Source organism: Python bivittatus, unplaced genomic scaffold (assembly GCF_059951505.1).
Source record: "Python bivittatus isolate LINGU-HERP-01145 unplaced genomic scaffold, Pbiv_v1 ctg000280_np1212, whole genome shotgun sequence".
Lineage (NCBI taxonomy): Eukaryota > Metazoa > Chordata > Lepidosauria > Squamata > Pythonidae > Python > Python bivittatus.
In genome coordinates this window covers 1,284,405-1,305,970 of record NW_028277066.1, presented here as the reverse complement: position 1 = coordinate 1,305,970, position 21,566 = coordinate 1,284,405, and the positions used below count along the sequence as shown (strand labels likewise).

At 40.7% G+C, this 21,566-nt stretch overlaps 1 protein-coding gene across 7 annotated transcripts in view; it reads left to right on the top strand.

The window, feature by feature from the left end:
- CIT (citron rho-interacting serine/threonine kinase) overlaps positions 1-21,566 on the top strand; it is a 91,533-nt gene that overhangs the window by 10,044 nt on the left and 59,923 nt on the right. For all 7 annotated transcript variants that reach the window (XM_088143214.1, XM_088143217.1, XM_088143215.1 and 4 more), the window contains exons 6-13: positions 556-698; positions 1,238-1,331; positions 3,650-3,856; positions 5,005-5,158; positions 13,032-13,212; positions 19,374-19,476; positions 20,338-20,481; positions 21,326-21,445. In XM_088143214.1, coding sequence (XP_087999340.1) covers positions 556-698; positions 1,238-1,331; positions 3,650-3,856; positions 5,005-5,158; positions 13,032-13,212; positions 19,374-19,476; positions 20,338-20,481; positions 21,326-21,445 — 1,146 coding nt within the window. The remainder of the gene's footprint in view (positions 1-555; positions 699-1,237; positions 1,332-3,649; positions 3,857-5,004; positions 5,159-13,031; positions 13,213-19,373; positions 19,477-20,337; positions 20,482-21,325; positions 21,446-21,566) is intronic.

Here is a 21,566-nt window from a genome sequence, read left to right as displayed (position 1 = left end):
TTGCTAAATGAGGACTACCTGTAGTGGAAACAAAGGTTCTCTTTCCATAATTTCTTATGTTTCCTGCATTCACTCCTGGCCTTTTGGAGGGATTTGAAGACCTGGCTCTGCCATCTGGCCTGGGGCGGGGAGGGGGATCATCAAGTGTGGGGTTGGCTAGTCCCTTAGTGGCCTGGCATTGCTGCCTTGAACCATCGGCCTCCTGGATTTTTTCCCTTTTATTTTTGTGAATGTGAATTGTTATAGGTTTTAATTGTATATTTATTTATTGTTTTAACATGTTGTGAGCCGCTCAGAGTCCCCCATTGGGGGGAGATGGGTGGGGGACAAATCTAATAAATAAATAAATTTGTGACTTGAAATCTCTTTGTTTACAAGTGTTCTTGAAAAAGCATAAGTATTTCTTGATCTTTAGTTGTATGCTAATGTGAATATGTAATAAAATACAGAAGCTACATTTTAATCTTCAAGAGCATGTGTCATCTTTAATTCAAGAGTTTCACAAATTTACTTCCCTTTGTATGTGTGGCCTAATTACTTCCAAATGATATGAAGGTTATGGATTATGAGCCTGGAGGAGATCTACTCTCATTCTTAAACAGATACGAGGATCAACTGGATGAAAGCACAGTACAGTTTTATCTATCAGAATTAGTTTTGGCCATTCACAGTGTTCATCAAATGGGTTATGTCCATCGGTGAGTTTCTCAGTTTCGCATCTGTATACTTAACCAAACATAAAAAATAACGAATTGCTTTGTAAACGTAACCATTGTGTAACTTTAGGCCTTTCTTTGATCATTCCATCATGTGCTGCCAAGTTGTTAAATTGGCCTTCTTGGCAAGTAAATTTCAGTAACTTCATTTTTTGAGACTCAGAATATAGAATAAAGTTGGAGTAAGAGGTATGAACAATACGAAAGCTATTGAGGATGATAAAGGAAGCCATATTTACAATTTTTAGCTTTGGATGGAGTTAAACAGTTCTGAGGAGAGTATAAATATCTCTGACTGAGTTCACCCATAGAACTAAGCTTTTAATATGGTTATGGTTGTTGTGTGAACCCAGCCTGCTTCTGATAAAATATATCTTGTAGCAGGAAATTGTTCTGAAGATCAGGAACATCTTTTTTGATTACTTATCATTTTAATGGTTTCAGTAGTGTGATCGGGCAAGCAATTTTAATTTCAGAAAGAGTTTTATTGATTCATCCCTTACCCTGTTTATGTCTTACAGAGACGTTAAGCCAGAGAATATCCTCATTGACAGAACAGGGCATATCAAGCTGGTGGATTTTGGTTCTGCTGCCAGAATGACAGTGGATAGAATGGTAATAAAGATTTTTGGGCTACCCATAAGAAATGGAGAAATTAAAGACTGACATTTAATCTTGGATATTGCCATTGGTTGTAATTGTGTCACAGAGTTACACAGATGATTGGTAACGATCTTGGAAAAGCAACAACTAGACCAAATGAAATTGGCCTGAAAGCTAAATTCTTAAAATAAGCATCTGTCTAATATTCTGATTAATCCATGGCTACAGTCAAACACCATGATATTGCAGTGACTCTACCATGATGCTGAACTACAGCATCTGGATATCCAACCAGCATTGCCAGTGATTAGAGAGAGTTATAGGGAAGCAGCATTTGATGACTATAGGTTGGGAACTGCATGATTCAATGCAATATGAATGGGCCCTTCCCTTCTCTTTCCCTTATTAGTATTTTTTTTTTTGGTTGAAGTTGGTATTCTTTTTTCTTTTAAATTACCATGCTTATTCCTGAAGGGAACATCTGTCTGTCAGCTGAAATAAACTGAAGCTGTGGGCGATATCGATCATGGATAGTTCCTGCCCTGGTCTTTGAGTTTAATGGTGTGCATGCTAATTTGGGAAAAAAAATCAAATGAGTAATTAGAGAAGCTGAGGTTATGGATGGTAAATAATGGTGGTTTTGATTACAGTTAGAACTGCTTGTCTTTTATGGTGGTAAGAAAGACCTCTTGATTAAACTAATTGAGTTGATATGATTTTACATATTGAATGAGTACTAGGTAAAAACTGTTGGTTTCCATTTCTACTGACCTTGAGTAATTTTTTTAACAATGCAAAATTCTAATTAAAATATTATTAGCTTCCTTTGCTTTTTCTTAAGCCAGCTGGAATTTTACTTTACTTACACGACCACACTGAATAAAGGATAGAAAAGAAAATTAATTTTTAAATTGTGTTCCAAAGAAATTTGGGAGTTTCTTAAAAAGACGAGAGCTTCCTTCTCAAGTAACATGGGGCAGACCGGTTTTTGTGAAGAAATCAAGACTCAAAATTTATCTTCTGAAGAGAGCATTTGGTTTTACTTATTATTTATTACTAGAGCTTACATGCTGCGCCATTTCCAGAGACTCAGTGCAGCTTACAGTATAATAAGTGGTTTACAATATAACACTAAAACCGAAAATTAATATAGTTACAAACAATGGCCACAATCCAAGTGTAACATCATTTTGTGTTCAGGTCCCTTTCTGAAGAGCCGTGCTTTTATAGTCCTCCAAAAATTTAGTAGTGAGGAGGTAGTCCAGATATCTGGGGATAAGTTATTCCAAAGAATAGGGAACATCAGCAAGGATATTTGCCAGGATTCAAGTTAGATAGTAATGAGGACAGTGTGTCATTTGTCAACTGTGTTCACACTTCGCTTTTGGATTAGTATGTATATATCCAGCCAATTGAGGTATATTCAGCAGTCCAATGTATAAAGGAAAACATGGGCTTAATGCAGAGACAGGCAGGCCAAAGACCATCCTTTGTGTTTTGGAAAGCAGGGTGGTGCTTCACTCCAAAAAGTGGGTAAGGACAAGTTGACAAGGCTAAGGCAATTTTTTAAAAATGTAAATGTTAATTTAAAGCTAATTTAAGTGGATTAGTTAATGCAGAACCCCCGTCAACAGATGTAATCATTTTTTTAATCTGTTGCCCTGAAAAATGGAATTTGATGCAACTGGTTAGGGCCTTCAAATGTCTCACAGGTCTTTAGCCGTGGCTTACCATGATGTGTCAACCCAGGGATTACTATTTTGTAGCTGACAGAGAGAATTCCCTAGGGCTCTGCAGTGCGTCAGATTTGGAAGACAAGATATGGTTCGCTGCATGTTTGCCCTCTGAATGCAAAGCACTGTACAGCCCTAATATTTATCAGGACTATAGTCAGCATAGTCTTAACCTTTAATTATGGTTAATTCACATGGGGTATTTTTTGTTGAAACAGGAAGCAGCTGGGAGGAAGGAATCAGAGGTTAGGTCAAGCGGGAAGGTTGGATGAGCTCAGAAGAAGACATTTGGGGTTGGAAAATTTGAAATGTTTTTGGTGGGGATATCTGCTTTTGGTCCCTTGATCATGGCTAAGGATGAAAAAAAGAATCCACCACCAGTGGTTCTAGAACAGTACATTTATATAGCCTTGCTGTATTGTAAAGGTATTTAGATTGATCTGTGCATCAATTTCTCCTTAGTTCCTCTGGTAAGTAATGTGTTTAATGGAACATTATTGTCAGTATGTACAAAAGTATATGACCTCCAGATAACATAAGCTATCCATTCCAGCTCTAATATGTAACGTGGAATAATCTATGATACTTGCATTCTAGGTGGATGCCAAGGTGCCCGTTGGCACTCCTGACTATATGGCCCCAGAAGTGCTTGCAGCTTTGAACAACAACAACAACAAAGCTTCCTATGGATCAGAATGTGACTGGTGGTCTCTAGGGGTAGTTGCTTATGAAATGATCTACGGAAGATCACCATTTACTGAAGGGACCTCAACTAAAACTTTCAACAACATCATGAATTTTCAGGTACAAGTAGAGCTCAGTTCAAGTGGAGTTGGAGCTCCTTGGGTTTGGGCACATTCCTAGGTGTTAATGTAAGAGGTATTTTATATTGAATTGAATTGATTCACCGCCCAACTCCAATGGACGCTGGGCGATGTACAAAACTAGAAAAAAAAAGCATAAAAACAAAGAAAAACATCAAATCAGACGGGCAGTCCAGACTGAAATAATCTTATCAAAAGCAAAATCAAACAAAACAAAACAGGCCCTAGAAAAATAATAAAATATCAACCTCAGGCCTGGGACCAAAGCCAGATTTTCAAAGCTTTCCTAGATTTTCTGTCCCAGTAATGCCTAAAGTGTTGCTGATGGATGTATTATTAGCAGCCATAAAATCTGGAACTTGATGAAATTGATACAGCAATTTAAAACACCCTCTTTTGAATCAGAGATGAGCAGGTGCCACCAACTAGAAAGTTGAACTAATTTTCACAACTAAAACCTGCTCATCTCTGATTTAAAAGAGGGTGTTTTAAATTGCTATATCAACTTTCTAGTTGGTGGCAGGAAACCCTCAAATGACCTGGTGATGCTACCAGAAGTGTTATGGAGGAAAGTTGTTAGCCCATTTTTATTTGCTTTGGATTTGGAAGCTTTAAGAGTGAGACGGATGGTTTTGGCTCTCAAAGGCCTTATGCTTTTTGTGGAATTTGGGTAGCCTCCTTTTCCTAACTTTTCCAATACTAAAACACTATGACTGAGGCCTAAAGAATTCTGGAACTAACTTTGGATATCTCCATCATCATCATTAGTCGATCATAAAAGGCAGCGTTACTTGGAACAGCTTATATCCTGCGATGCTACCTTTAACACCATCAGACAACATCTCCCTCTCCCAGGTCCTGAGAAGGTAGATAAAAATGCCAAATCCAGTCTAAACATCTGGCTGACTGTGCGACCAACCATAATTTCTTTATTTTTATATCTAAACAGTCTCCTTTTGCTTTTGAAACTATGAGAAGTTTTAAAAACAGATTGCAACACATCTGAAGAGGATGCTGTTTGGGGATATAAGAATGTTTTGGCTTGTTAAACGGAACTCTTTGGATCGTACTCTTTAGATTTTTAGTTTCTTTACCACTGAGTGTGATTTATTTTTGTTTCAAATGCAGAGGTTCCTGAAATTCCCAGAGGATGTAAAGGTCAGCAACGAATTTCTCGATCTGCTGCAGAGTTTACTGTGTGGGCAGAAAGAAAGATTGGATTATGAAGGTCTCTGCTGTCATCCGTTCTTTTCTAATGTTGACTGGAATGCCATCCATAACTGTGAGTGACAACCTACTGACGACATGTATGCCCTTGATCTATGGGGACCCAGGAGCGTGGTCTCAAAGCACTTGAAGGAGTCACTTACATTGAAGCTAGGAAAGTCTCATTTGGCTTGGAGATCAACATTTAAAAAATAACTCTCCCTCTGTTCTGATTAATATGATCTTCCACAATGTCTGAAACAGCAGTTGTGTAGAAATAGCAGTTAGTGAAAAACAAAGCTTTGCATTTCTCCCTGCCCAGATAGCTGATTTGTTTCAAGACGTCTTGTCTTTAGATGAGGTTCTGTCTGACCACTGTTTAATTAAGGATTTAAACCTAGAAAGATGAGTAGGCGTTTCCTATTCTAAGCCATTTGATATGTATCACTTTATAGGTTGTGTTCCTTCAGTTCAAAAGCAGAGGATGTTTCCTGCATTGTTTGTTAACAGGCTTTATTCCGTAGCCTATACCTATAATATAAATGTCATCTGAGAAGATGTAGTTCATGGATGTAAATCTTTTGGATGCCAGAATTTTCATTTCCTGCTCCCCCCCAAATAAATACAGGAAGCAGCTATAAACTAATTATGCTGTAACTTATATAACCTTTTTTGGCGGGGGGGATGCTTGAGTTACAAAGACAAAACTGTTCCATTAGTTTTAAATGAGTGTATCGTTGCTCATGCCTCCACAAGCTCTTCTGCTTTTTGATTTCTCCTGCTACTACTCTGGGTGTTCCATGGTGGCCTGTTTTTTTAAATGTTATAATCTTGTGATTTTTTTTTAACCTTTATGAGTCTTTGGAGAAGGTTCTCAGTCCTTTTAACAATCAATGTGGTAATAGCTGCACTAAACCATAATATTTGGTTTGTTGGGTGTAGCACGTTGTGTAGTTGGGTGGTTTGGGTTTATTAATGTTTTAAACACTTTAATATATTTCTATGGCTTTCAAGTACATGGTCTTCTCAAGGGGATTGAAAATGACTTGCTTTGTACAACAGCAAACTTGCTTTGTGCTTCATTTGGTTCTGGTTTTGACATGTGTGAACTAGGCCTTGTGGTTTATAAATTACGTTTACGGCAGTGTTACTTGTAAACTCAGCCCATAGCGGTTTAGTTAGCCAACCATGCTCAAGCTAACCCTACAGTGGTTTAATTTAGTGTTTGAACCCAGACAAGGTTTCAGCTGAATCCTGTTAAGCCCAAGGGTGCACACATTTATTTTACAAGGAAAGAGTCTAATATTTGGTTTAAAAGCCCTTCATGGCATAGGGTCTTGTTATTGAGGGACCATCTGTCTCCTACAGCATCTATCTGTCCTGTTCAATGAGACAGAGTTGGCAGGCTCCAGTTAATAAAACTGACAGGATCCAGGAAGTATGCCTTCTGGGTCACTGTTCCTGCCCTCTGGAACATTATTTCCCCTGAGAGTTGGGTGGACCCACACCAAAACCTTATCTGAAAAAGTTTTTAGTCCCCCCCCCCCCCGGCCTTGGGCTAACTGATGGGGCGTCCTCAACAGTACTCTCATCATGCGGGGTATGTTTCATTCTGAATTGGGTGGTTTTACAAATTGAATTAATTAATTGGTCTAGGAGGTAGCAATTCTTTCCTTCAGCTTGCAGCCTAAGATGCTGATAATATCCAAAATCACAGTCCACTTGTCCTCAAATGTTGCTTTCACAGTTCTTCAAGTCATTGGAATTCTCCTGGCAAAGACCAAGAGTCTTATAGCATCCACCTGTCATCAGAGAAACTTAGTTGAATCTTCTATCTCCTTTGTGACAAGCTTTCTTTGGTGGGTCAGATTTTCTTATTTCAAAGGACTTATGTGAGCTAACTTAAGTCCTACCAAGAGAAAAGATTTCTGACTCAAGCATGAGATTGAAAGCTGATTTGATGCTACAGAGACAGTGTTTCTCAGCTCCCTAATCCAATACCAAATAAGCGGCTGAAAAGATTTTTGTAAAGTTATGGCAGTTGTCTGTATGGCTGGTGGAACTGTAGGCTAGAACTGCTATATCCACCATTAACTGGACTCACATATTTCACTAAGCCATTGTTTGATTAATCCTGGCTTGGTGCATACATCAGAGCTAGCTGAGCTGACTCAACACATTACGTTACAGTTTTACAGATCATAATCATGCGACACACGAGTTGAAATCAAACAAGCCACACCATTGCTTATAGTGTTACATAAATCTGGTCTTCATAGCTGATCTGTGGCTTGGTTACTGGGGCTGGTGGAATCATCTGCAATTGGTTGGATTCCTGTATCAGGTTGAGGCATAAGACATTGCCTTTCAACTACAAATCCATGAAAGATTGGGTTACCGAAGGCTGTTTTGATGGCCCTCTGTTACTTTCTCTGTCACAGCCTGCATGAAAGTGCTGCTTTAGCTACAACCTATCTGGGAAGTCATAAACAGCTCAGAACTTGCTAGCTAGAAGATTGCTTCCTCTGATACCATCCAATGTGGATTTTTAAGATCAACTGGGAAGACCCTACTTGTGGTCTCACAAATCTTTATTTTATTTTTGTTCTATTATTAAAATTATATCCCACATTTCTCTTTGTGTAAAAACTCAAGGCAGCTTACAATAATTAAAACAATGGAGGTGAATATGTGTAGCTCAGGGTTGAACTGTGGAGTCCTTGGGGTTCTCTGAGCTTGGTTCTTTTCTTGCAAACGTTTCATTACCCGGCTAGGTAACATCTTCAGTGCTGGAATGGGATGGGGTTTGCTCTCTGTTTATCTGCTGTGGCCTGCTTTGCCAGTAACAAACTGTAACAAACACTACGTAGGACAAACAGGCAGAAGACTAGCAGAACGCATCCATGAGCACCAACTAGCAGTCAGAAGATATGATGAAAATTCCTTAATTGCACAACACATGGACAGACTCAACCACAGTTTTAACTGGGAAACTGTCAGCATTTTAGGCCAAGCTAAATCCAAAAATGCCAGGGAATTCCTGGAAGCTTGGTGTTCAGACAAGGCAGCACTTAACAGACACATAGAGATAAACAGCATCTACATACTATTCAAAAGAGACAAAAGACCAGAAGATCGCCTCACCAGCAATCAATCACCAGCAATCATCACCCAGATAAGCAAAGGTCACCACCAGGCACACAATCAAGCAGTCAACATATGCTAATCAATGAACTACCAGAAGAGCAAAACGGAACCCCCACCCCCACCAGCACTGGCAAAGCAGGCCACAGCAGATAAATAGAGAGCAAACCCCATCTCATTTTAGCACTGAAGATGTTACCTAGCCGGGTAATGAAATGTTTGCAAGAAAAGAACCAGGCTCAGAGAACCCCAAGGACTCCATAATTAAAACAGTTTAGTTCAGAGCATGATGGCCAAAAGTAGGGTCTTTTCAATTGTAGCACCTCAAATGTTGAACTCTGTCCGAAGGAAGTTTGCTTTTTGTTTCAAGAAAATGTCTGTTTACCAAGGCATTAGTAGGATCAGAGCCACTTTGGGATCGGACTGCCTTTCAGATTTCCTGTTTTTTTGTTTTTTCCTAAATGAACCTTGTTTTAATTATTGCATTTCTTGCTTTTAAGGAATTGTTGGTTTTATTGTGGTACTTTGATTTAAGACTATTTTTATTCTCTTGAAATCAGCTCTGGATTTTTTTAAGGGAAAGAGCAATATAGAAATAAAACAAAAAATAAAAAATAAAATAGGTGGATAAAGGATTTAAATAATCAGCTATAGGAAAGCAACCATGAAAGAAAACTGTAACTCATCTTGTCATGTTTGTGAACTTCAGATGCACTTGGCTGATTGCTTTGTGATGCAGGATCCTGAATTAATTGGTCTCTTGGTCTAATCCAGCAATGTTTGCTGGGGCTGGGTTCTTTGTTCATGCTAAGCTGCATTATGGTTTAATGCAATGCAAAAGATTATTTTCTTTTGGTTCCTTACTCCTAAGTAGAATTCTCAAAATTTGAATCTCCTGAAGTTTTTTTCTTAAGGCATACATGGTGTTAGCCCTGTATGTACGAATTAATAATTCATCCTAGGTCATTTCATCACTTCTGTTATTAATTCTGTTCCCATTGCTGGAGGCTCCTTGTTTAGCCCTCTTTATCCACTTCCAAAGCAAATTTTTAAAATTCGCGATGAAGTCATGCTGCATTTTCTTTGCCTTTTTAACGTAATTGTTCCTTACTCTCCTTTCGCTATAGTCTTTGCAGCTGCCTTTATTCTGTGTAATAGAGTACCTTACTTTTTGCAGCAATCTTGCATTTTTCTCATCCACAACTTTTTTTTCCACTTTATTGTTCCACTGTGCACCCTTCTTCATACTTTCTGTTAGTGCACATACATGTGGCATTCAGTAACATAATGCCTTTGCCTTCTGTTTCAAGCAGCTTCCACATTCTCTTTCCTTATGTTTGCTTTCGAATCATTCTGTCGGGAGATTAATCGATTTCATAATCATTTTCATATAGTTGTATTTTCTCTTCCTGCGGTTGTTCTATTTTCTCTCTAGTTTCTTTCACTTCGTTCCTTTCTTCCATGTCCAGATCCATTCCTAACATCACCATATAATGATCTGTCCCACATTCAGAACCTCTTCATTAACCTTGTATCCTTCAGTAGTTCTGTAAATCTTTCCCCAGAAACTATCAAACCAATCATGCTTCTAGAATTATATTTATTCCTTTTCCATGTGCACCTGTGTTCAAAACAAGCCTTTTTTCAAACAGATGCTCACCAGAGTCAGTTCATTCATTCTTGGGTCTTCAGATGGCCCAGTCAATTCTTCTGCATTCTCTCATCTCATTCCCGCGCATCTGTTTATGTCACCTAGCAGAATAATTTTTTTTTTCCAGATTGCATTCATTTAGAATATTGCACAGTTTTCTCTGGTTCTTCCATTATCATCGCTCACTGGAGCATGACGTGCAACTGTCATCAATTTATGGATTCCTACTTTCATATGCACCCCTGGCAACCTAGTTGATACTCATTCATACTTTCAGGGATGCATTTTAGCCCTTTTATTCTGTTTAAGCTTATGCTTTCCTGGTCCTGCATGTGTTTTATCAATTCCATTCTGCAAGATCAGAATCTTCATTCAGATCTATTACATTTGTCTTGTTCCACAGACCTAAAACTTCTCTTTTTTCTTTCTTTTTTGGTAATTTATGTTCTTTACCATTTTATTCTCTTACACTTTTCCATGTGACAGGCCTATCATCAGGTGGGCTCACAGATATTGACCATCACCCATCATAAAGATTGTTAGTAAAAGGAGGAAGAAACAACCAGATTACCAGTCTTAAAGGTATCCCTATTATGTGCTGCATTACCTGCTAACAGTACATCCAATAGTGGGCACATTTTGGCCAGTTTGATTCAAATGCAACCAAAGTCATTTGTCCCCAAACATGTAAATCAGCATCTCTATTCTAGAGACTATTATATTTTCCAAGGGAGCATATTGTTGCCTGCATCTCACCAAATTAGAAAGTACAAGATGTGTACTGACATACTCTGCAGGTGTGTGGCATCCTTCCCAACTCCAGGGTCCTCTAGATGTACTCTCATTCTCTACAACCAACATGAGTATTAACTGTGCTGTCTATAGATCAGTGTTTCTCAATCTTGGGAACTTTAAGATGCATGGACTTCAACTCCCAGAATTCCAACACCCATGCTGGCTGGGGAATTCTGGGAGTTGAAGTCCACACATCTTAAAGTTCCCAAGGTTGAGAAACACTGCTAGGGATGGTAGAAGTTGTAGTCCAGCATCAGGATCTGGAAGGCTGAATTAAATTCAAGAAGATGGATGGATGGATGGATGGATGGATGGATGGATGGATGGATGGATGGATTTATTTATTTATTTATTTATTTATTTATTTATTTAAGTCAACTTATATGCCTGCCCATCTCACAACAGTGACTCTGGACAGCTAATGTAAAATTAAAACTTTATGAAGTGCCAGCAGAATAGGGCCCAACTGGTTCTCAGGGGTTGGGGCTTTGATGTTGCTTTAATGTTCAGCGGCAGTAACCCATGGGCTAGCTGGTGAGGATATTTCCATGACGAGCTCATTCATTTCATGGAAGCTCTGCCTTTTAATAAAATTTGCTAGCCGAAAAAGGTGCTCCCAGACTCCTGATGTTTTAAATTAAAGTACCCATCAATTGCAGGTACTTTGAACAGTCTTTAGGAAAAATTGAAACCTGAAATTCAATTCAAAATGATTATCTTGAAAGAATTCTGTGTTGCATAGAAATTACCTTAATGGTGCGTGATAGAACACTGTGCTTGACTTCTACCCTCCCTGTCACTTATTCTTAGTTATTGTTAACCTTTTGGGGGGTGGGAACGGTTTGTTCCTCCCCCACTTTTGCCCAATGCAGCCCCAGCATATTTTCAGTATGAAGAACTGCCAATGTTTTCAAAAAATTAGAGTCTTTCTCTTTCTTTCTTTCTTTCTTTCTTTCTTTCTTTCTTTCTTTCTTTCTTTCTTTCTTTCTTTCCTTCCTTCCTTCCTTCCTTCCTTCCTTCCTTCCTTCCTTCCTTCCTTCCTTCCTTCCTTCCTTCCTTCCTTCCTTCCTTCCTTCCTTCTCTCTCTCCCCCCCTCCCTCCCCCCCTCCCTCCCCTATTAGCTCTAATCACTTGCAATGGCTTCAAAGGACCTGGAATGCAAAGCGTTAAAAAATATCTGGGCTACAGATGGCAATCTTGCAAGCCCCAACAGTGACTCATCCTTCCATGTCAATCAGATAAGCATCAGGCGTCTGGCAGGAATATGGGCAGATAGGGTTAAACTTTGGAACATGCACAGAGTGAAGAGCAGGCAGCCTGCACTGCAGGAGCTGCTAATGCTGGCTCGCAGTGCTTTCTCGCCCCCCTCAGTCGTTCAGCTTTGAGAGATCTATATGGAGCCATGGTAACAGCATTTGCACACTATATATCCACCAGCTTCTGACAGTGAGCAACTTGGCAGAAGGAATGCCTGTTTCACAGAGCCGAGAGAGGAGCTGGTTGATTTGCATTCTCCGATGACTTCAAGGGATTAAAGGCATCTTGAAAACGGAGGAAGATGCATAATTAGAACCGGGAACATTCTCGGATTCCTGCAACCCAGCAAGCAATTATTGTGCTGCTGAACCCAGTTAAGGAAAACTTCTCTTGGAAACGTTTTTGCCCTCGTTGCCTTCTTTCGATTGCAGCAAGCGTTAAAGCCAGGCTTAAATGAAGCTGCTAGACAGCGGAGAGCCAAAAGTGCCCGCTGGGAATCGAAAGGAAAATGATTCTTGAAGCTGGACTGCAGTGGTGCGATACCCCCATTGGAGGGTTTAGCAAGCTGGAGGCAGAGATGCAGGGGGATGTGAATTCTGACATTGACGGTTGAGATCTAGCAGCTGCAGCTTCCCCTGGCAAGGTTAATTTAGGGAAGGGAATCCGGTGTGGGATCCAAACCAAAGATGCTGTTGCTGCTGTCCAGCACGGTCCTTGCTGCTGGTACAGACCGGCTGCTCTCTGTATCTAAGCTAAATCTTTCCTGGTCCAGAAGGAACTGGAGAAATGAGTCCAAAGGTGTAGCCTGCTAGAGATACACATTCTCGCGGGCTGGCTTTTGAACGATCCTGGCTGGCTGGAAATCTGCAAGTGAGGTTCTTCCCTGCAGAATGGTGGCCATGTTGGTAGTGGAAGGGTTAATTTCTTGTTGCTGTAACAGGGTTGGAGAGCAGTAGCTCAGCCTGCTGGTGTTAGCAAGATTAAAAGCAGGCGCTGCAGTGCCATTGAAAATGCTGAATGAGAGGGACTTGAACACCAAACTGCAGCTAATTTTTTCCCCTTCCTTCCTCCCACTGGGTGTCTCTTGGAAAAAAATCACCAGCTCTTCCTCCCTTCGTGCCTACTGTCAAGTGTGAAGATGATACCTCAAATTTTGATGCCCCGGAGAAGAATTCCAGCATTGCTTCCTCTCTGTGCCAGCTGAGCCCTGCAGGTTTCTCAGGGGAAGGTTTGCCGTTCGTGGGGTTCTCCTTCATCAAGGCACTGGCGGTCCTCCGATTGGAGTAAGTAGGCAATGCTACTGGCTTGGAGGGAATGAGTAAGAGAGGCGATCTGTGCTCAGGGTAGTTGCTGGGGTTGGAGGGAGCCAAAAAGCCAGCTCTTGACTGGTCTTCGTCTTCTGCTGTAGGGAGATGATTCGGGGTTCGTTTCCCTTTGAACTATGATGGATGTTACTGGTCTCCCCCACCCCAGTGATAGGATGCAATGGAGACTTTTCAGTTTGAGATGAAAACTCCTTGAATCAAATCTGGCCAAAAATCCGTTGCCTGCCTTCTGCAGGGGAGAAAATGTTTCTGAATTCACTGTCTGGCTTTGCAAAAATTCAGAAGGAAATTGGGGGAATCTAAGATTGGGTGTGTGTGCTGCTGAGATGAACTAGTTGAGGCTGGGGTATTTGCTAAGCCTGGTAGGTCCAGGGAACCCCTAGGGGCATGGTGGAGATGAGCCAGGTGATCCAGGATGCCCACCAAAATGGGGAAGAGGCTGTTGATAGAACTCATGGTCAAAGGAGGCATAGGAACTGCAGAATGGCTGATGCAGAGGTCCATAGTGATTAGCCATTTAGGAAGATCTGAGGTCCTGTATCACAGTAGCAAGCTGATATAGTGAAGAGTTATCAGTCATATAATGATGCCTCTTCTGGTTTCGTGGGCCCTGGAGTCTGTGCTGCTACTATTAGAAGGAAAGCATGAGCAAAGCATGTCCAGTGGGAGAAAAATGACTTGAGTATTAAGACTCCATGGATTATCCCGGCATGGAGATTTTATATTTTTAAGATGTTCTCCCCTTTTTAACAGGAATGCACACCCTAAACATTCTATGATTTGTTTGATTTTGGTTCAGAATATTATATGGAGCTATCCAACAGTTGTATAAACTAGGATTATAAATCTGCAAATTCAACCATGGGTTTTCAACAAACCATGCTTAAAGCACGACTTAAAGCATGGTTTGTTGAAAACCTTGGCATAATGTTTTGTATGGACTTGGTCACTGGCTCAATGCATAGCGAGCCCAATTATGGGGTAGGTTGTCTGGCTAAATCAGATTTCTGTGTTTCCCATGTGTGGATGATTTTTTTAAAAATGAAGCCTGGAACCTAAATTTGGTTTCTCTCCTGGCACCAGTGATGTTCCCATCTTATGAGTCAGAAGAACCTTAAATAGGCCAGCAATTAAAAGGGAGCTTCTTCCCTGCCTTTGGTGTCCTCCTACTCAGAGGGTGCTGCTTTTTGGGCGGGGGTGGAAAGCCAGGGAGTACCAATCAAGAATTGGAAGGTGGTACCTCTGCACCAAAAAGCCGACTTTCTGCTCAGTTTTATGTTTTGTTTTCGCCCTAAAGTCTCCTAAAATCTTTACCAAACCCTTGAGTGTTCTCTGTTAAGATCAGCAAGATGAAAGGTCTTCCTTTTTATGATTAGCATCTTGAGGTAGTTGATCAATTTTGCCGTGAGTTCTGATTGAGCTGGTGAGGCAATCAGGTGGAAAAAGTATTAAGCTACTTCATGGAGGCTACTGATGGCCCTTGGCTGAGACCTCCTTGAGCAGAGAAATATAAGTGTGATTATCAGATAATGGTGACAGCAGAAGGAATAGTCATGGTCTAAGAAGCTAATCTTGCAAGCTACCCTGTGGTTCTACATATTTGGTTGGATTCTGAAGGGCTGTTCTAAAGTTTCTCTTGTTTCTTCCAAAATATTGTTCATTCAAGGAAGAGAAAGATGTTTAAAATGGAAATATTAAGCTAGTAATGGTGTTCAGGGCTTAGCTATTGAACTAAAAGTTGAAATGTGTAGCATCTCTTTCTTTCCTTGTCTCTAAAAGATTTTAAGCTGGATTTGGACATTATATGAATCCATACTTGCTTAATCATAGTTTACTGATTAAACTCTGTTTGGCAGGGATTGCCCAATATGTCAGGCTATAAACCATGGCTTATAAACCCAGTCACAGATGTCTCCTACTTTCAGTAGAAGAGTTTAATACCCTAGCTCTATCATAGTTCATTTATTCATAGCTTATTGTTAAATCACAATTATGGTTTTGCAGAACATGCAAGGCCATAAACCATGATTTGTAACTTCTGTGTGTTTATCTAAGCAGAAAGGCCACCATAAATAAAATAATAATAATGTAGAACATCTCCCAGTTCCATCAGAAATGTACTGATGAGAGACTTCATTCAAATATTAGCTAATGTGGCATGTGTAAACAGTGTTTATTGAATAAACCACAATTGGCTGTTTTTTTCTGTGTTTTATTTAACGAAAGCTTACTGAATAAACATGGGATGCATTTACACAGTACTCTAAGCGATCAACCATGGTTTTCAAGCCCAATTACAGTGCTGTAAAATATCTCTCCCAAATTCACATAGCTTGTGTGATAAAAGCTTTTGCATTTTTATTTGTACCATGAAAAGTGATCTTTGATTTATTCTGAGAGATGGCTATGATTTGCCAGATTGAGTCTTTATACATGTAACTTTTTGAACAAATTGATTGTTTCTTAGACCCTAGTTAATACCAAAAATTGGACAGTCATTGAAGGGAGAATAACTAATGTTTAGAGGAAGGTGATCAGGATATGGGAGAAAAATACTGTAAAAGCACTGGCTATTCTTACATGAATGTTATTGTAAAAAAAAAAACTCATTTCAGCCTAGCATGTGAATTCATTTACTTGAGGTACATAAGTAAGCCATAGTTACCTTAATGAATAAATTAACAAAATAGCAAGCATTGGTTATATTGTATGATCTTGGGCCAATTTCATTGTCTCAGCTCACTTTGTCTCATGGGGTTATCCTAGAATAAAGTAAGGAGGAGCATTATGTATGATAACCAGTGGTCCTCAAAACTGGTTTGTGTTCTGGATGCTGTGAAGAAATGCGGGGGAGGGGGGAGAGCAAAAGCCAGAGCCATTTCAGTCCACATTCTGACATTTCCTCTTTGCTTTGGTGGACATGTCAAATATTGGCTTATCCAAGCAGAGCAGGAAGACAAGCCCCACTCTGGCTTTGCATATGGTGGTGGCTCTGTGTGCTGGTGTTGTCTCATTCCTCCATCAGAGAGAAGCTGGGGCTTTCCCCATGCAGTAGAAGCTGCTTTGTCACCCCCCCCTCCCAGAGTTTCTCCTGAAATCCTCAAGGTCCTTTGGAGGTGGGGCTGTTTCTGAAAGGTGGAATCCTGAGAAATGATGGTGTGAGTGGGGCAAGACTGGGAGGGCCTCATTGCTGTGAGAAACTGCCCCCCAGCTCAACTTCCCAGATCCTCAGGCACAACTGCATTGTGAATATGCAGAGGAATCCACCTTCCTACTTGGAGTCCCTTTCTTGATGTTTTGGACCACATTTGAAGTGGCAGTCCCCTTCACACAGATGGAGGGCAGCATATATGCAGTGAGAGGCTATAAGTCACCGGTGGGAGACAATCAGATTGCCTTCAGACAAATTGGGGAAAAGCAGAAGGTGACAGTTCAGGAAGAATTCCTTTGTTCAAGAGCCACGCACCAAGCATCCTGCACACCATGCCTCCAGGAATCCAGAAGGAGGCAGGGAGAGACCCAGAGGAACCCAGCGCCTTCCTGAAAGAGCTAACTTGTCCTTGTTGTCAGCACTTTGGATAGCTCCAGCCAGCTGGGCAGCTAGAGCTTGTGGCTCTGGTGGTCATTCTAGTTGCATCAAGGAGCCAAATCTGGCTTCCGCTCACATACCTGTAGTCCTGGAAGCAGGAAACTGGAAATGGATAAAAGGGCCTTGACTCTGGGTGCCTTCCATAATAGAGCTTTGCTGCCACCTCCTCTAAACCCTACTCCTATGTGTGTGTGAGAAGGCTGGGACAGAGTAAAATGTGGAAGGCCCTTTTCATCCACGAGTTGCCCCAATGATTCTTCCTGATCCCCTTGCAAAGAGGTTCTGCTATAGATTTGTAGGAAGGGAAGCCTACAGATGTGCAGGCTGTATGTTAAATTGGGCGATCTGGTCAGATTTGTTTAAAACTGGAGAGCCAGCTTATCCAGGCAGAGGGAAGGGAAATCTAGAGTGTAGTCTTACAAGGCAGCCAGCTTGTCTAAGCAAAGCCTGGGGGTGAGTTTTGTCAGGGCTCCAGCTTTGGATCCAGAAGCCTCATGGCAGATATAGTCAAAGCTGGATCATGGTCAGAATTCATTCCCATCCTGCCTGGATAAGCCACCAGCAAAGTCAGAATCTTCTACTGTCATTGCAATATAGAGCAAATATCCAGAATCAATGTGGGATGAGAAATGAAAATGCCTGTCTCAGAAATAAATCCTAGATTTCAGGAGGCTCACTCTTCCCATTAAAAAAATACGGTTTTAAATTTTGTGTATTATTATTTATTTTCAGTTAGAAGGTTTTATTTTGTAATGTTGCAAGGTTCTGTCATTGTTTTATTTTGTATATGTAGATTAAAAACTAATTATTGCAAGTGGTATGTTTATTTCTTGCCCAGAATTGTTATTAGTATTATTCATGGGATTCATTTTATGGGGTCATGGCACTGCAGAGTTTGAGAACTCCTGAAATAGGGCATCTTGCATTAAATACAGTTGTTTTGGTCGTCCCGTCTAAGCTGAAGTTTGGAGGCTTCAGTTGAACTGGTAGAGGGATTCGGTTTCCTGTACTGCTTTAAAACTGTTATGAATAAGTTTTTAAAGCTTTTAAGTAATCTCTTAGGCTTCAGATTGGGATATCACATACACTTAGTACTCTCTGAGTATTGTTTTCTATTTTAGTACATAGATTGAGAGTTCAGCGTGTTACATCTCTGTTCATATAAACCATGGTGGCTCTATTTTTTTCTAGTCTTTGGACTGCATGTTGGAGATCACCTTCCAAAAAGTAATGGATGGGACCTGGACAAAATCCAAGTGTCATTTCCTTCCATGTATGTTTAATTAAAATAGAGTTAACAGGGTTACATTCCAGTCATATATTGCATAATGTTCCTCTCCAGTCATATTAAAAATTATATTTTGGTGATAACTTCAGAAGTCCCTGCTGGGCATAATTAAGGCTTCAGATTGTACAAGCCTTGATGTAAAGTATGGTTTACTCTGGGAAAAGAATGTTATTCTAGTGTTCCTTCCTTGTCCCTCCCAGGGTCTTTGTACACTCAGCACTGGCAAAAAGATCCTGGATACTTAAGTTACTATTTCCTGTAATAACTGAAGAGGCAAATTCTTGTTTAAGAAACCAGGATATATTTGTGGAAATCTGGGTGCTGATGGGGAGAGTTATGGTGGGATCATGGTTTATCAAACTATAGCTGGGTACACACAACACCATATGCCAAAACCAAGCAAGCCACACCAATGAATGTATTGTGTGAACATATTCCCTATGTTTTGTAGACCATGATTTATGGTTTAGTGAAAAGGTGCAGAGCTTTTTTGAGTTGAAGGTTGCACTTAGTTTTAAAGTGATGTACTAGCAACCACCTTACAAAATGTAATGAATAGGACCAGGACAAAAAATAGATTTAATTTCACTTACATATGAGTGTAATAAATATAGCTAATATGATGATTCTCCATTCCTGTATGTATACATTTTCCCTTTCTATCACATCAAAGTTCAATTTGATAACTCTTGGAAATTTCTGGTGGCCACATCCAAAATGTTTGGGGGCTACCGCCTGTCCCCTCTGACTTAGTGTGATGTACATCTCAACCCATTCTGGTTACTCAACAAGCCACTGCAGAATGGCTTATATGAACCCAACCTTTTCTAAGCAGTCAAGCAAATTATTTCCCCATGTAGAATTTTAACCTCTGATACTTTTCCAAACTGAATACAAGCTGATAGAAACATCTCTAAGTTAAATGGTTATAGTGCCTTCTGAGTGGAGCTTGAAAACTCCATGTGGCTCTCTCTTACCAACACTTTTCCGTGTCTTCCTTTGTCTGGCTGGGAAATTGCAGTCATTTTAAAGAAATGTTATGTGCTGTGGGTGGCCGTTTTATAACTACAGTACTAATATACAGCTTGCCTCAAAGAGAGAGAGAGCATGCTTAATGGTTCTGATAGCCTTCTCATAGCTTGTACTAACTAGAAGAATCTTGAAGTAGACCTTTGCATTCTCTAGGCACAGACTTTTCGACAATGTTTGGGATTCATTCTCTCTCTCTTCCTGTCTTCTAAGGTCTGCTTTGGGTTTGGATTCTCCCGCTAAGATTAACTCCATGGAAAAGAAACTCCTCTTTAAGAGCAAAGAGCTGCAAGACACCCAGGATAAGTGTCACAAGGTATTTATTTACATGGCCGGCCTTCCTCCTTGCTCCGGGAGTTCTCAACCCGCCAGTGCCAAAGGACCTGCCAGATGCTGATGATGGTTTGCAGTTTCAGCGGAGCGGTTTCCTCATCAGGCAGAGGGAGATGAGCATAGGCCATGTCTCGTTCCAGAGCTGCTCATTTTAACCAGAAGAAGCTCTGGATTCTTCCAAGATCCTTTCTTGGCCCAGCCCTGACGGTGGTTTCCAGCAGTTCACATGTCGTCTTCATCTGATGCTTTCCTTCTCTAATTCTATTTTGAGTACTGCAAGGTCTTATTTTTTCCTGGTCCTCCTCTTTCTGCTTATGTAACTGTTGCTACTTCATTGATTTGCAGTGAACACGTTCTAACTGTTTCTGAAAGAAAACTCACTGGGATACATGTAAACTCCATTCTTCTTTGAGGGACTTAAAGGGAGTGCAGTTATTTCTTGCTTTGATCTGTGTTGGACTTGATCTCTGCTCCCTCTGAAAGATATGGGGGGAAGTCCTCTTCTGGTCCAAGATGGATTTGAGATAAAGCTAAAGTGACCCATCTCTGGAAAAAAAAAAACCAATCAGGTGAAAAAATGATTGTGACTTCTTTGCTAACTGGGGTTCGAAGAGTGACTGAATGTGAACAAACAGCGTGAATGAATGGGGTGACTTAGAATTACTGCCTTTCCCTGAGAAGGAACTCTGAATTTCCAGGAACAGAAATAATGGTATTTGCATTTTAAACACAATTCTAGCCTAGTCTCTCTTCAAGAGACAGATTCCTTCCCAACACGTGCCTTAACACTGTAAGCTCACTGCACGTTGGAAAGCCCTTTTAAACCTTTCAATGTTTGTTGCAGATGGAGCAGGAAATGACGCGCTTGCACCGCAGAGTGTCAGAGGTGGAGGCTGTACTTAGCCAAAAGGAGGTGGAACTGAAAGCCTCCGAGACCCAGCGATCTCTCCTTGAACAGGACCTGGCTACCTACATCACAGAATGCAGTGTGAGCCTCTCCCTGTTCCCCGGAAATCACTCACATTGGCTGGCCTTTAGAAGCTTTCTGGCTGGTGATTTGTACCAACAGGGCTGGTGGCAGCATCAAGAAATTAACACGTTACACCAAAAAAGGGTGTTTAATTTGAAACGCCCTTGAAGTCTGTTACATGGTAGCGGTTCCTAATGAGCCCAAGGGTGGATGGCGTGTTAGCAAAGCAAAAGGATATTTGGGTTGTGTCTTACAGGCAGACAACTCAGAGGGGATGGTCCTTTGAGACTCTTCTTGACCAAACTGAAAAGTCAGTTTGAGGGCAGTTCTTTGGTGGTAGTAACAATCCTAAATCTGTGGAACTGTCTGTATTGATCCTCTTCCAGGCATCATATTAACAAAAATGTGACTGCTGGAAGCATTCATAATTGGTGTGTCTAGTCCAGAAATTTTGACCTTTCCTGTGATTGTGACTTTCCAAGGATTTAGGTCTTTTCTTAGTCCTACTGCTGATGGCAGGGATTGGTTGAGACCAGATCTTCTGTACTAATCTTTTGAGCTATTGCCTATCTCCATTTAGCGGTCCAGTAGAGATTGCTGTTATATTCTCATGCAAGTAGCTCCTTAAATTACTTGTTACTTTTTGGATCAAAAGCATATTTAACTGCTCTGGAGACATCGGCTAGAAGACGTTGCTGCAACTGAGACAAGAAGGTTGAAACGGAACCCAAGCTAAGATGCAAAGTTCCTGTTCACAATTGTTGGGGTTGTTTGGTTTGTTTTTCTGCCCTTAGCCAATAACCTTTGCTTTGGCCACGTTGCAGGCAAAGGGGCCTTTGTGTTCAACATTGCATTTTTGCAGAGCTTAAAACGAAGTCTGGAGCAGGCTCGGATGGAAGTTTCTCAGGAGGATGACAAGGCACTGCAGCTCCTTCATGATATAAGAGAACAAAGTCGGAAGTTGCAGGAAATCAAGGAACAGGTATGAGTAACTATCGTTCAGAGTATTTTAATGACAACTTAGAGCAGTGTTTCTCAATCTCAGCAACTTTAAGATGGGTGGACTTTAACTCCCAGAATTCTGGGAGTTAAAGTCTACCCAT